Source organism: Carassius carassius, chromosome 7 (assembly GCF_963082965.1).
Source record: "Carassius carassius chromosome 7, fCarCar2.1, whole genome shotgun sequence".
Lineage (NCBI taxonomy): Eukaryota > Metazoa > Chordata > Actinopteri > Cypriniformes > Cyprinidae > Carassius > Carassius carassius.
This window is the reverse complement of record NC_081761.1, coordinates 34,188,694-34,202,706: the sequence shown is the minus strand read 5'-3', so window position 1 is coordinate 34,202,706 and position 14,013 is coordinate 34,188,694. Positions and strand designations below refer to the sequence as shown.

General features: G+C 36.7%; 1 protein-coding gene across 1 annotated transcript; it reads left to right on the top strand.

Annotated features, from left to right (window-relative positions):
• The first annotated feature begins 463 nt into the window (after window positions 1-463).
• On the top strand, window positions 464-11,548 carry LOC132144019 (protein PAT1 homolog 1). Its single transcript, XM_059554721.1, has 18 exons — window positions 464-566; window positions 1,308-1,407; window positions 2,360-2,760; window positions 3,550-3,624; window positions 3,744-3,941; window positions 4,259-4,360; window positions 4,614-4,700; window positions 4,795-4,985; window positions 5,070-5,220; window positions 5,467-5,581; window positions 5,764-5,861; window positions 6,088-6,147; window positions 6,432-6,577; window positions 8,043-8,202; window positions 8,315-8,440; window positions 8,562-8,653; window positions 10,149-10,298; window positions 11,017-11,548. The coding sequence occupies exons 1-18, from the start codon at window positions 552-554 to the stop codon at window positions 11,036-11,038; spliced, it is 2,289 nt and encodes a 762-aa protein (XP_059410704.1). The 5' UTR covers window positions 464-551; the 3' UTR covers window positions 11,039-11,548.
• Window positions 11,549-14,013: the final 2,465 nt, after the last annotated feature.

Below are 14,013 nucleotides of genomic sequence, written 5' to 3'. Positions count from 1 at the left end.
TCAGATCAAACAGATTTCGTGTTCAAACTTGTTTTTATATAGTCTATGGTTCAAGCCCATTTTAAAGACAACCAACACTTTTGACACAAATCTTTGTAGCAACTAAAATTGTGACAACTGTCCCTGATCTCTCTTAATAATTACATTATTAATATGCCATAGTATTCACATGGTCGTGTAAGTACTTTAAAGAACGCTGAAATAATACCATTATGTTTTTTTTTTGTTTTCTTAATTATTTTCCCAGTTTCCTCATTCACATACCACAATGGTATATTTACTAGTCAAGAAACGCAATGGAATGTGAATAGGACTCCCTTCCTAAGGGGAGTTATATCATCATTAGAATTAAATTTCCTATATCAATTATTTTATTATTATTTTTTGTATGGTTAACAGGATTCCAAAATACACAAACAGAAAACTGGATGTTTTAAAACACACACGTAAATGATGGTCATCAGTATAGACTCCTGTAGTGTGTTTACAGCATCACTCGCGCGCGGCGTCTCGCGCAGCAGAATCAAACCAGATCATTTGAACACAGACACATGTTCCATTTTCAGGTAAATGTTGTCTTTCTTTAACAGGTGCACGTCGAAACGGCTCTTTTCAAAGAGATTTAATCTGGCAAGAGCTGTTTGGAATATTACAATTTTGATTGCAAATTGCGGCTTTGTTTATCGACACTACAGTTAGCGAGCTAAATGTGTTTGTGAGGCCTAGCCATCAGTTTCCTCTGGTGCTGATATCGAACAAGATGTAAAAGTTTCATGAAATCTATTACAGCCGAATGTCCTTAGCGAATACCTACTGTTTTGACTTGAGTGTGGCCCAGATGTGTGTTATTAAACCTTTGGCCTTGTTAGCATGTTAGCGAGGCCGTGCTAGCACGTCAACTAAACGCACTGGGATCACTTTAATTTACAAAGCATTTTATGTATTTCGTCACTCTAAGAAAGATGTTTTCGGGGCGAAAGGGTTTCTGTAAGATTTTGTTGTTTTGCGGTTTTTTGTAACATTGATTCTGCACTTAGCAGTTTGCATACCCCGTATTGGGAACATGTATAAACTGCTTCTAGGAGTGATGCATCTTTTTAGTTGTTAAAAGATCTAAAATAATCAAGATTAAGATGTCCTTTACCACTGATCATGTTAGTTTTTGGTGTGCACAAGGACAATATTTGACCTCTGCATGTGGCTACAGCATCATCTTTCCTTAAGACCCCTGTTTTCCTCCTCCTTAAGTTAGATCCCCCTAATTTATGACATGCTGAAAATGTATATATATCTGTGTTATTTTGCAGTCTTTTGAGGATGACTGCACCCTGGAGGAGGAAGGGTTGGTAGAGGAAGAAGATGAAATTGACCAGTTCAATGATGACACTTTTGGTGCAGGGGCAATCGGTAAGGTTTTTGGACTTCTAACGCTTAAAACATTTTCAAAATAGGTTTTTGTACGTTTATGTTCATGCGCTCATCTGTATTAGGCTATTACCGTTCTGAAACCGGTTTGCGTAGACAAAAATACTGGTTAATAACTTTGCCAATCATGATAATAAAGTAAAGCTTTTTCTTTAATCAAAAAGAAAGAAAAAAACTAGTATCTTGATCAGGTAGCCCATCTTGCACTTAGTCATAGCCAATACAGCATCATCCTTTCTAGATGTTGACCAAATGTATTAAACAAAATAAAAACCTGTCAATGCTTTAAAGACATTAAAGTCATTTTTCAAGATATTTAAAAATGTTTTCAGCATGCATTAAAAAAACACTACTCCTTTAAGCGTTTTGAGAGGGGAAAAAACCCACCCTAAATTAGTAGGCTGTATGTTGCAGTTTATTATTACATTCAGAAATAATTTATTTTGCCCAGAGACAAATGTTGGATCATGCAACTCATTGTGTCTGTGCAGTTAATCAATAAACCAAAGGTATCTACCATTTTAATGCTATTTCTGATATGCAGATGGCTTTAAAATAATAAAAAATTGTCAAATAAATATCGGTAATTGGTACATGCATCCCTAGTCATAGTAAATGAGCCATAAAAGGTGCATATATTTTGTCTCAGGGTAATGTTACATTGAAAAAATGCTTAGAAAATTAAGTTTCTACAATATTTAGTAGTAGCTTATCAGTGGTCAGTTTATGTGCATATTTTCAGAAAAATCCATACAAGACGTAGTCAACCACACGATGAACACTATTAAGAGCAATTATAATATGATGCAATCACACTTGTAGCAATATTTGTTAGTTCTGTGTGTTGTATGTATAATGTCTCGGACATGGTAGTACATCTAAGTTACTCTGGCATATCAGATTGTAACATCAGCTCACATGTTTTCCTCTGTAGATGATGATTGGCAGGAGGAGCACGCCCGGCTCGCAGAGCTTGATGAGCAGGTACGAGACGGAGCGCATGGAGCGGGCGACACCTCCTCTGTTGACCTCCCTCTCGCAGGCGGCAGTGCCCACTCTTCGGCCCTCCCTCAACCGTCTTCTTCCTCCCGGCTTTACCCTGACATAGATGAACGGGGTGGCGATGACCTGGCGGAGTCGCTGACTCGGCTCATCTTGGGCTCGGATCCTGCTATCGCTGGAGTGGGCACCGCCAGGTCAGACAGACCTCACCTTCCTCCGATGCTGTCCGGTCAGGCTCCTCTGCCCTCGGCATTAGCTGGACAGTCTTCTCTGCTGCTGAGCTACCAACAACAGCAGCAGCTCATGCGCAGAGGCTCAGCTCCTCTTCCACAGGTTTGTGTTTGTGTGATCCATCATTTGAAGCCATTTTTGATATGATTAGATTGCAAGTCTGATTGTTAACATGAAAATGCCATCATCAGGGTGTGGACTGCAGCAGGTAACTTTAACAAACAGGTATTTTAAGGGTGTGGCAATATGATACATGTTTGCCCCATGTAAAATAGGGCTGCACAATTCATTAAAATAAAGCAAAAATAGTCTAATTATTGAATTGCAAAGACTTTGATTTAATTAAATATATTTGCTAAATATTTCAAAGTGAAGTATGTGTGTACGGTTCTGTTATGAAGTAATACAATTTCTAAATAGTTTTCTTGATGTTTTTTTACATTAAAATGACAGTTGTAATATTTCTTGTTGTAATATTTTTATTTAGTCATAATAATTTTATTTGTAAGTTTTAATGACAATTTTTATCTGGAAAAACTCACAATTATTTTGAATAAAAATAAAAGGAATGTCTTATTTAAGGAATCTACCCTCTTAAATTTGACCCTTTTTATAATAAAGGGCAATTAGAATTTGGGATTTGCTTGTTTGAATTGCTTTTTTTTTTACCTTGTTTTATGTTTAGTCTACCCCATATTAAAGCATCTAGTGTGCACTAAAGTTGATAAAATAGTGTTTAAACATATGTAGGACCCTTCAGGTAAATTTAGTAGCATGCTTGGCTTTATTTTATGATACATTAACAAAAAACAATGTGGATTTTTCTTACCTTACTGCTCTAAATATTCAGAATAAATGACCAATATTTCCCTTTTTCTTTCCCCCCGATAGATAAACTCTCACAGTATTTGGGAAAACAGTATGGGCTTCAGTCCTGTTAGTTCTGGACTCGTCACTCAAAAAGAGGTAAAAACATTGTATGTGTGTGTCTGTATGTTTGTGTATATATATATATAAAAACTTTCTCAATCTTGCTTGATTGTCTTTCTGTGTTGTTCTCCTAAACTTCTTGATTAACTGCTCAGGACAAAACGCTTATGTCAATTATCAAAGAAGTAGGACTTCCTAATCGGCCTCCTGCACTCAGAGAAGAAGGGCGAGATTTGTCCGAAAGGGTTCCGCCTCCTCGCTCCAGCTCACCTGTGATTGGAAGTCCACCTGTAAGGGCTGTACCTATTGGAACACCTCCTAAACAGCCCATGAGTCACATCCACAATCACCAGGTAAGATGTCATTCTTTTATGCTTTAGAATATTTACATTTAGTCATTTAGTAGATGCTTTTATCCAAAGCGACTTACAAATGAGGCAGAACAGAAGCAATCGAAACCAACAAAAGAGCAGTAATATTAAAGTGCTATGACAAGTCTCCGTTAGTCAACCATTTATTCAATGCATGAGCTAAAAGTGTTATAAAAACATGGTATTTTTTTCTAAATTAACTCAAGGATTCTTGAGTTTGCATTTAATATTTCTGGGTGATGCAATGGTTTACATTGAACTAAAGTAGTTCATTGACTGTATGTTTCTTTTTTCTTCAGAATAATCACCCTTCAGCCATTCATGTTAGAGCTTCTGTGCCACTGCGCTACCCTCCTCCCTTTCCTGAGCGTCTGTCCCCCAACAACCTCCTCAGCATCGCTGTGAGTCCCAGATCAGTTCAGAATCAGTCAACTCCAACCGCCTGACAGTGGTGCTATAATACAGTGAAAAAAGACAAAACTATTTTCCACGCTTCGGTGCCTGTTTGCTCATGCTCGAGGAGACTCTCTTTAGGGGACATCTAATGTCTAAATGGCTTTTGGGAGGAAAACAATCTGGTATCATATCTATTTTGAAAGCTTTTAACAGTATTGAAATGACAAGCTATGATAAACCCTTTTTTTGCTCTCTCAGAACTCCCCGTTGTCCCATCCTCCGTTCCCTGCTGGTGTTGGTCCTGTTCTGTCTCAGATACAGAGAGCCCAACTGCTCAACTCTCAGGTGAGTTAATGATATATTAGTGTTGGTATACACCTTTTAATAAGAGTGGATCTAGAGCTTCCATCGTGTCCTAATCTTGTGCTATGCTCTTCAGATTGGTCAGTTCCCACGTGGTCCTGTGGTTTCAGGTGTCGGAGGTTTCAGGCCATTCTTTGGGCCATCTGGTCCTAGAATGGGTCCCCATGGGCCACCTCTTGGCCACGCACCCATCCGACACAACACCACCCACCTCCACCCGCAGCACCGCAGGATGCTCAACCAGAGGATGCAGAACAGAGGCTTGGGGTGGGTACCATCTGTCCTCTCTCTGAATGGCGCCTCACTTTGAAATGCCTCATGTAAATGTTTCTGTGTCTCTCATATGCTCAGTGATCACGTCGGAGGCAGAGGTGTTGGAGACAGGAGAAACAGAGATCCTTACAGCAATCTGATGACACAAAGAGAGAAGGAATGGGTAGCGAGAATACAAATGATGCAACTTCAAAGCACCGATCCGTATCTGGATGACTACTATTACCAAGTAATCACTCTTTTACCCATTCTTACCCCAAGACTGACACATTTCAAATGAAAACCTTATTTTTGAAAGTTTAACTATTTTAGACTTTTAGACAAGGCTTTAAGACACCAGAGTTTGTCTACCATCCGCTTATTTTTTAATACTGCTGAAGCTTGGATTTATAATATGTTTAATTTGAGAAACGTCATTGTGAAATGTTGTGTAGATATTGCTGGTTTATAGTGGATATCAATTCTTAATTTGCAGAATTATTATGAGAAGATGGAGAAGCGTCAGGAGCGGGACCGAGACACCAGGAAGGAGCACACCACCAAACTCATCACTCCTCAGGTGGCTAAACTGGAGCACACCTATCGGCCAGGTAAAAAACAACACTTGGGCAAAATTGCATTAAAAAAATGCCTGTCTTAGCATTCTTATAACTGCAGGCAAACCAAAAATGTATATTTTGTTGTTATTGATTTAATTGTGCATTTCTGTCGGGTCAATTATTTCCCTCTGTTCAAATGGTCTGAATTGTTTGTGATTGTGTTTGTTTCACAGTGCAGTTTGCTGGCTCGTTAGGAAAACTGACTGTCTCCAGTGTGAACAATCCAAGGAAAATGATTGATGCCGTGGTGACCTCTCGCAGTGATGATGAGGTCAACACACTATTCCCTCATCCTTTTACATAGACTATTTTTATAAAACCACTTATGAGGCTGTTTTTGGTTGCTTATGAGTGGACCCATGCAAAAAAATGAACTCGACAGATTCTTTCTAGTCCTAGTAATGCGTTTTCCTTCATAAATAAAGTTTATTAAAAAGATCCATGTTTTCATGGTACTGTTTCTTTGTACCAGTGTACTTTATTTTGTCATTTTGCAGGAAAAAAGAGAAAAGCAAGTGTGGAACAAAAGACGGCAAATCCTTTACACTGTGGAGAAGGTAAGAATAGAGTAAAGTGAAGTATTTATATTATGGCTCAGGTAATTAATTAAAAATATATATGTATATAATCCTAAAAACTAAGTGTTTTTTCCTATTAGCTCAGCCAGTGTAGATTTTTATTTTCCATGCCAATTTTTTTTTCTGGCCACAACTAAATAAACAAATAGTTATTGTTGTTTAGAAAGTTATTTTTGAGCCCTGTAATTAAACCAGTATTCCATTAAATGTACTAACAAGTATAATATATAACTGAGTAATAACCTGTATATTTTGTTATGCAGATGTACAGTCTACTATTAGAAGTGCAAGACTTTGAGAAGAAGTTCTTGCAGACCCCTGAGCACCAAAGAGATGCCCTGCTAGAACAGCATAAAACAAACACGCTGCAGCTCTACAACTCTCTCCGAGAAAAAGAGTGGGACGACCGGTGAGTGCCACAGGAAGAGCCACATGAGTACAGGCACATGAATTAGCCTAGTTGAGAAATCATTTTATGATCATGTTTTTACATTTAGATTAAGTTATTTAACAAACGCTTTTATTTAAAGTGACTTAAAAATGAGGACAATAGATGCAATCAACAATAATAATGTAAGTGCTTTGACAAGTTTCCGATGGACTAATGCAGTACGCAAGGTTTATTTAATATAGTAAAAAGTAAATAAGCCGTTAAAATAGAAATGAAATAGAGAGTGCAAGTGTTAGAGGGTCAAATGAAGATGGAAGAGTTGTGTTTTTAAGCGATTCTTGAAAATGCTTGGATTGAGTTGGGGAGGTCATTCCACCAGGAGGTAAAAGTTAATGAAAAAGTCTGTTAAAGTGATTTTGTGCCTTTTTGGTAGCCAGTGCAAATTCATGAACAGAGGTGTGATGTGCGTTTTTTTTTTTTCTGTTCGTGCAAAATGTATCTTAAATTCTGTATTATTTGTAGAGATTAGGGCTGCACGATATTGGGAAAAAATGACATTGCGATATTTTATTTTTCTGCGATTATATATTGCGATATGAAATCTAATCTAATTTTTCTTACAAACAAAAATGGGGTGAGCACACTTACATTCTCATTTTAAATGATTTAAACATCAGAGTATTATTTAATTAGAGTAAATTATTTGTTTGTAACTTTAGGATATGGTTTGAATTGTTAACTAACATGAACTTACCACGAGCAATACTTTTGCTACTATATTTATTAATCTTTGTTTATCTTAGTTTATAAAAACACAGCTGTTCATTGTTCATGGTAATGTTACTTCACAGTGCATTAACTGTTAACAAATACTGTAAAATTTTGATTTCAACAATAAAGGCTATAGCCTAAATGTTGAAATTGATGTTGTATAAGTGCAGTTTAGTAGCTGCACTTTAAAAGCTGACGCTTTTATCCAAAGTGACTTACAATTGCTATATGTGTCAGAGGTCGCACGCCTCTGGAGCAACTAGGGGTTAAGTGTCTTGCTCAGGGACACATTGGTGTCTCACAGTGGATTTGAACCCTTGGGCATATAAAGTGCTGTATTTGATGTGACCGGCTTAAGTTGGACGTTCACTATGGGAAGACTAGGTAATGAGAATCTGATTGATTATTTTCATTATCAATAATAATCTGGTTTATCGATTAATTGTTGCTGCCCTGTAGAGAAGTAGTCCAAGAACTGAGCCCTGAGGCACCCCTTTAGCTAGATGTTGCATCTTGGACATCTCACCCATCCAAGATACCTTGAAGGACCCATCAGATTTTTTTTTTTAAATTTTCTAATTTTTTTATAAACAAGCATGTTAAAACAGCATAGTTTTGTGCTGTAGTAAAGAACTGTGCGAAATCACTAATATTTGTATCAAATACTAGAAGGTTTGTGAGCGTAACAGACCTACTTCCCACCCTTCTGCAGAGTGAGCGATGAGCAGTGCTTGATGATCATGTCTGTGCGTAAGGGGAAACGCCTCATCTCCAGACTCCTCCCCTTCCTGCCACAGCCCCAGGCTGCTGCTATTGTCATGGGAATAGCCAGGAACCTTCCAGCTCTGGCCAAGAAAGACAAACAAGACCAGGTACAGTCACAGATGAGTGGGTCTTTGTACGAAGAGAATGAGATGTGGCAAGTTCTATAGGTTGTGACTAGCACTAGGAAAGGTTTTCTCATTTGCATGGTCTCTCTGATAGGTACTGTGTTGGTTGGTAAAGCCAGTGACGACAGTAATCCAGTCCATGTCGAGTACCTCCCTCACTGATCTCCTTCAGGAGCTGCAAGGCAGTGAAGGACAGCTTCCCCTTGTGCTGCAAAATAAGGTATCACTGTCAAATTGGATTTATTTATTTTTTTTAAATGGCAAACATGCACAGTCTCCTCTGGCGTTTTTTTCAGACTAAACCAATGATGTTTCAGTAATGTCTGTGTTGTGTTTGTCAGTTTGGCGTGACGTTGCTCTATCTGATTCTAAGTGAAGGAGAGAGGATGCAGAGCTCCGATCCCAACTGTCAGCTCATGGACGATAACCGCTGGTGAGCATCTGTCTGTGTATTATTATCTCTTTTCCCTACAGGCATGCATGGTATTCCACAGTTATTCATGTGTGAACGTGGCTAGTGTTGGAGTATTCCATCATGATTCATAGGGCTGGGTTTTGAAACTAATTTTAATCAATTGAATATAGATTATTTTGGATCTATATCAGGTACACATGCCATATTTTAAGGAAAAAAAATATCTGAACTAATCCTGTAAAATATACATGAGTCAGTTGGTATGACATACATTACTATAATATTGAAGGTTAAAACAGATCGATTTTTTTTGTTTGTTTTGTTTTTATTAAAAAGTTACAATAGAGAATTATAACTAATAAAGGAAAAGACTTCTTATAGCCAGTTAAGGAAAACAACATGACCATGATGTAATGATACATCCTTAGGAGGTACAGAAGAGCACAGGGTGTTCTAGAATTTTACAATGGCCACTTTAAGACAGGACGTTTTCTATCGAAACATCACTGTGTCTTTATACATAAAGTTTAAGAAGCTACTTAATATTGCCTTTTTAAATATTTTTATTGTATGGCAAGCTAATAGGAACTCTCTTGTTAGACATTAACATTTCTCTTTCTGAGTCTGCATGTTCTTCAGGTTTCAACTGATAAGTATTAGCATAATCATCATAAGTATGAGTAATGAGTTTATGGTCACCGAATATGGTTTTTCTGAGGTAAATGCGACGTTAAGTGACATTGTTTACAAGCCTTATTGACGTCTTTGTGCGGCTGAAACACTGATTGAGCGATGACATGAGACAGGATGTGAGTTGTAAAGTTGTACTCTTTCTTTGAACTTTTTTTATTTTATTTTATTTTTTTGATGGGAGGAAGAACTGCATGATAATGACAAAAATCATAATTGTTGATTTATTCCCTTGAAATTTTAATTGCAATTGTTAATTACGATTATCACAATTGAATGGTGTTTATACTATTGTTTGATGCAACTGCATGCCGTATTTTTATATGAAAATAATCAATCTGAAAAAACTCTAACTAAAAACCTTTAGTGCTTTTCCATAATATTAAGCCTCAAATGTCAACTATACATCGGATTGGTTTCTTCTTTAAATTATAAAAAAAGGTACAAATATGAATGGTATTATAATGTTAAACAAAATGTAAAACAACCCTTAAGATGACATGTAGAAAGGAAAAAAACAGAATAACATACCGGTAAGTGGACTTTGAATGATTAATTGCCACGAACGATTATGTAATTGTGGCATCCCCAATTGTAATTGTGATTATAAATTTGATTAATTGTGCAGCCACTAATGGGAAGTGCCCTTCAATGTTCTGTCCATTAACTGAAAACAGGCTAGCCTTATCGATTCTTGGGATTTAAGAATCAATATCTTTCCTTGAAAATAAGACTCGATTACAATCAAGATATCTTTTTTATTTCTAGCCATAATGATTTGATTTGTCAGATTCTTCAAACAAATTTTTCATTCTGTTTGCAGGACTGAGTTGGTGTTCTCTGTGACGCGGGAGCTTTTGAAGGTCCCGTCCTCTGCGCTTTCATCACCGCTGTTTACTCCTCCAAACCTAGTGTCACTGTTCTCTCGATATGTGGACCGGCAGAGACTCGAGCTCTTGCAGGAGAAGCTACAGTGAGTTTGTCCTCTAAAACTCAAGTTTCAAAATGGATACAAGACAATACAACTGATCCATATTTATAAACTTTTCAACATTTAAGATATACAGTAGTCATCATTTGAAGTGGATCAAACCTTTCATCAAAGTTGTCCTAAAACCACAGTGCTTTCTTGTCTTAGGACAAATTTGATAAACTTTTTTGGATCCACTTCAGATGTTGACTACTATATTAACTGTGTATATTTGTGATTCCTGTTATTGTAGTTTATAATATACTGAGATAAATGGAAATCACAAAAAAAAATCTATATAAATAAAATCTTTTTTATGTATATGATATAATTTGAACTTATTTATAAAAATGTTTACTTGGCATTTTAAAAATGCACAAAATATATATAAAATTGTACCTATACACACAAAATGTCATAACATCATTTATACATATGCAAAAATTGCTATTCTCTTTTAGAGCAAGTAACATTTATGTGCATATCAAATGGTAGTTATTCATTCGTATATTTAATATATGCATGCATGCTTTATCAAAGCAAGCATTTTTGCAACTATGTAATCACAAATATATCATGAGTATTTAATATAGACAAGTCCTGGAATGTTTGCACATAATGTTTCATGTAAAGTAGATGTGATCAAATAAAGGAAAGAAAGAAAGATATCAGGTTATTTTAGCCTTTTATTGAGACTGACTTGTCTTCATTTTCTTTTCAGGATCACAGCCCTGTCCAGGTAGAAGTGACTTCAAATGTGGCAGTTGTTGAGAGACTGGCTGTTAATGTATTTGTGAATGAGCAGTTTTATGTGTGATATGTTTTGGAGGGTGAGGTCAGGTCACTTTTCCTTTCACGTTATAAGAGTCACAATAGATAGGAATAATGTTTAAATGGTTATAAACTGTTGTCCATAGGTTTGTCAATAAAGGCGATCAGGTTAATGTATTTTAGCTTCCATTAGGGTCAGCTCTGAACAGCAGAGCCAGGAAAGGGAGGTTTCCCTTTAAAATGGCTCGATCATGACAACATCCAAACTTATTTATAGACACATAGATTTGAGGAGAACTTTGCCGTTCATTAATATCTTAACTTTCTTATACACTGCAGCTTGTTGTATGTTTGCAAAAGAGTGACTGTGCAAGTGTGTCTGTGAGTTTAAATGAAGGTTAAAACAAAGGTATTCTTCATTTTTAAAGATCTTGACATGATGCCTGTGATACACATGAAATTAAAACTTTCTATTATACAAAGATCGGTGTGTTAGTGTTTTGATCTTAGCAGGGTTTCTCACACACCTGGGGCTCGTTCTTCGTACGTTGCTTATTACATCCGAGATCAAATGACACATCCAAGATGATTTCATCGTGCTAATCATAATCCGGCTAATTGAGTTCTTCGAACACACCTGTTGTTTATGATTAGTATCGCTGGATTGAGTTATCTGAGATAACTGCGCGTTCACGCGCTGGCTTAAAAGGGGATATGTATCGATAGTAGAAACATTGATCAGCAACGCTGCTATTGGCTGCTCAGCGTGGCCAAAGAGCGCGCACAGTTTTTCTCCTCAGCAGAGCAAGATAGTCGAAGTTTATTCGGAATTTTAATGTTTAATCAAAACGCCAGGGAACACCTCAAAGTCTGCAAAAGCCAGGAGAGAGGGCTGGCAAAAAGTAGCAGACAATTTAAATCCGTTAGAAGTGGCCATGTTATATGTTTTTTATCACTTATTAGCCTATATTTTTGTATTTTAATAATTGCATAATTATTTTGTTCATTGTAATGTCAGAGTCACCACACTAGAACATGGGAAAAAATAAAAGTGAAGTACAAAATATTCTACATGGTATTTTTTTGTTATATTATAGTCTCTTCTCTTCTATAAAAGGCACTGTTAAATGAATGGTTGTCTGTTTATAATAGCAACCAAGAAAAAGGCTGAAAAAATAGAAAAGATCTTAGTAGCCTACACTGTAAAATATTTTGCTGCATTAAATTAAGGCTGTATAGTCATTTCAACTGTTAAATCTTGAGTGATGATGAATTGCTTTGACTTGTGAAAGTGAAAACTGATAAACTTATGTTAATGTAAAACTATTTATTGAAGAAGAGTTCAAAAAGAGTTATTGATCACATTTTTCCCAAGTGTAGTTCATTGTAATGACATTGTGTTTTCCTCTTTTGTGCACTTTTACATAATACACCAACACTTGTTAACTTAAGTGGACATTTTCTAACTTTCCAAAGGAAAGAAAGTATAAGACTTTGTAATGTCTATTTGTTTCCATTGCACTGGACAGTGAATAAACCCTCTCAGATAACTGTCATATGGAGGAACTAGCCTACCTGCAAGTGCATAATAACTTTACTTAATTTATACTTGTATGCTTTATGGCTGCAGTATAAGTTGCAGGATTCCACATCTACAGAAAGGCCTACAGAATAGTCTGCACAGACAGAGGAGACATAGGCCTACAGGTGGGCAGTGTATAGCCAACTTTTCCTTTTTATTTGTTGAAGTGAGTGAGTGAAGTGACATTCAGCCAAGTATGGTGACCCATACTCAGAATTTGCGCTCTGCATTTAACCCATCCGAAGTGCACACACACACACACACACACACTGTGAGCACACACCCGGAACAGTGGGCAGCCATTTATGGTGCGGCGCCCGGGGAGCAGTTGGGGGTTCGGTGCCTTGCTCAAGGGCACCTAAGTCGTGGTATTGAAGGCATGAGGCATGTGTCTAATATCTCTTGTTGCAGGCACTTGACCACTGGCTTTTCTTTACAAAGAACAATTGAAATAAAACTCAAGGAACTAAGCATATTTGTCTTTTATTAAACATTTAATGAAAAGTGTTTTTTTGGCAATGTTGTGTAATATGGCACATGCAACAATGTCACAGGCCCTGTCAGGTGTGCAACCCTCAGACTTTTCAGACACTGAAATCTTCCCTTTAGATAGCCAAAGTTAATCTCATTGTGTGCCCTTGTCCTGGAGCTGCAACTGGTTTGGGTCAGGGAATGGGGTCATAAAACACCTGTCTGCAGGCAGGAACATGTCATAATCACCTATGAAATAATGCAGTTATGTTAGGATCAGCATAAGTGTAATATAGCTTGATATTTAATTGTGGAACTTTCCTTACCACTTTTCAAATAATGTGCATAAATGTGAATCTCTGCAAATTCTTAAGTCATGCACAGATCCTGGCCATTTGCTTTCACATTTGTGATATGGAAGATTTGTCAACTGCCTTTTTTTATTTGATATAATATTATTAATCTGGAATATTAATTGCTGCACATTTACATTGTGAACCCCCTTTCTGTTCACATAATCCCCTTCATTGAGGCCTTGATGGCAGTCTATGGTCTAGCATAAGCCTGAGTGACATATACTGTAATCAGCATGGCCATGATTGCATGATCTTCATAAAAAAATATTTAAATAGTCTAATAAATAGTATAGTCGTCTAATAAATAAAAAAATAAAAAACTGCTTAAAAAACTGCTTTACAACTTTGGGTCTAAAGTGGCTTGGAAATGTCACCAAAAAAAACTAAAACTGTTTTTTAAACCTAAAAGCACCAGGCAAACCAACTAACTGAGTTAGCGACGTACGAAGAACGAGCCCCTGGACTTCCTAAAATGAAAAGTTAACTTTCTCCCAAATGCTCATTACTATTTTGGATTAGATTTATTTTACATACTAAG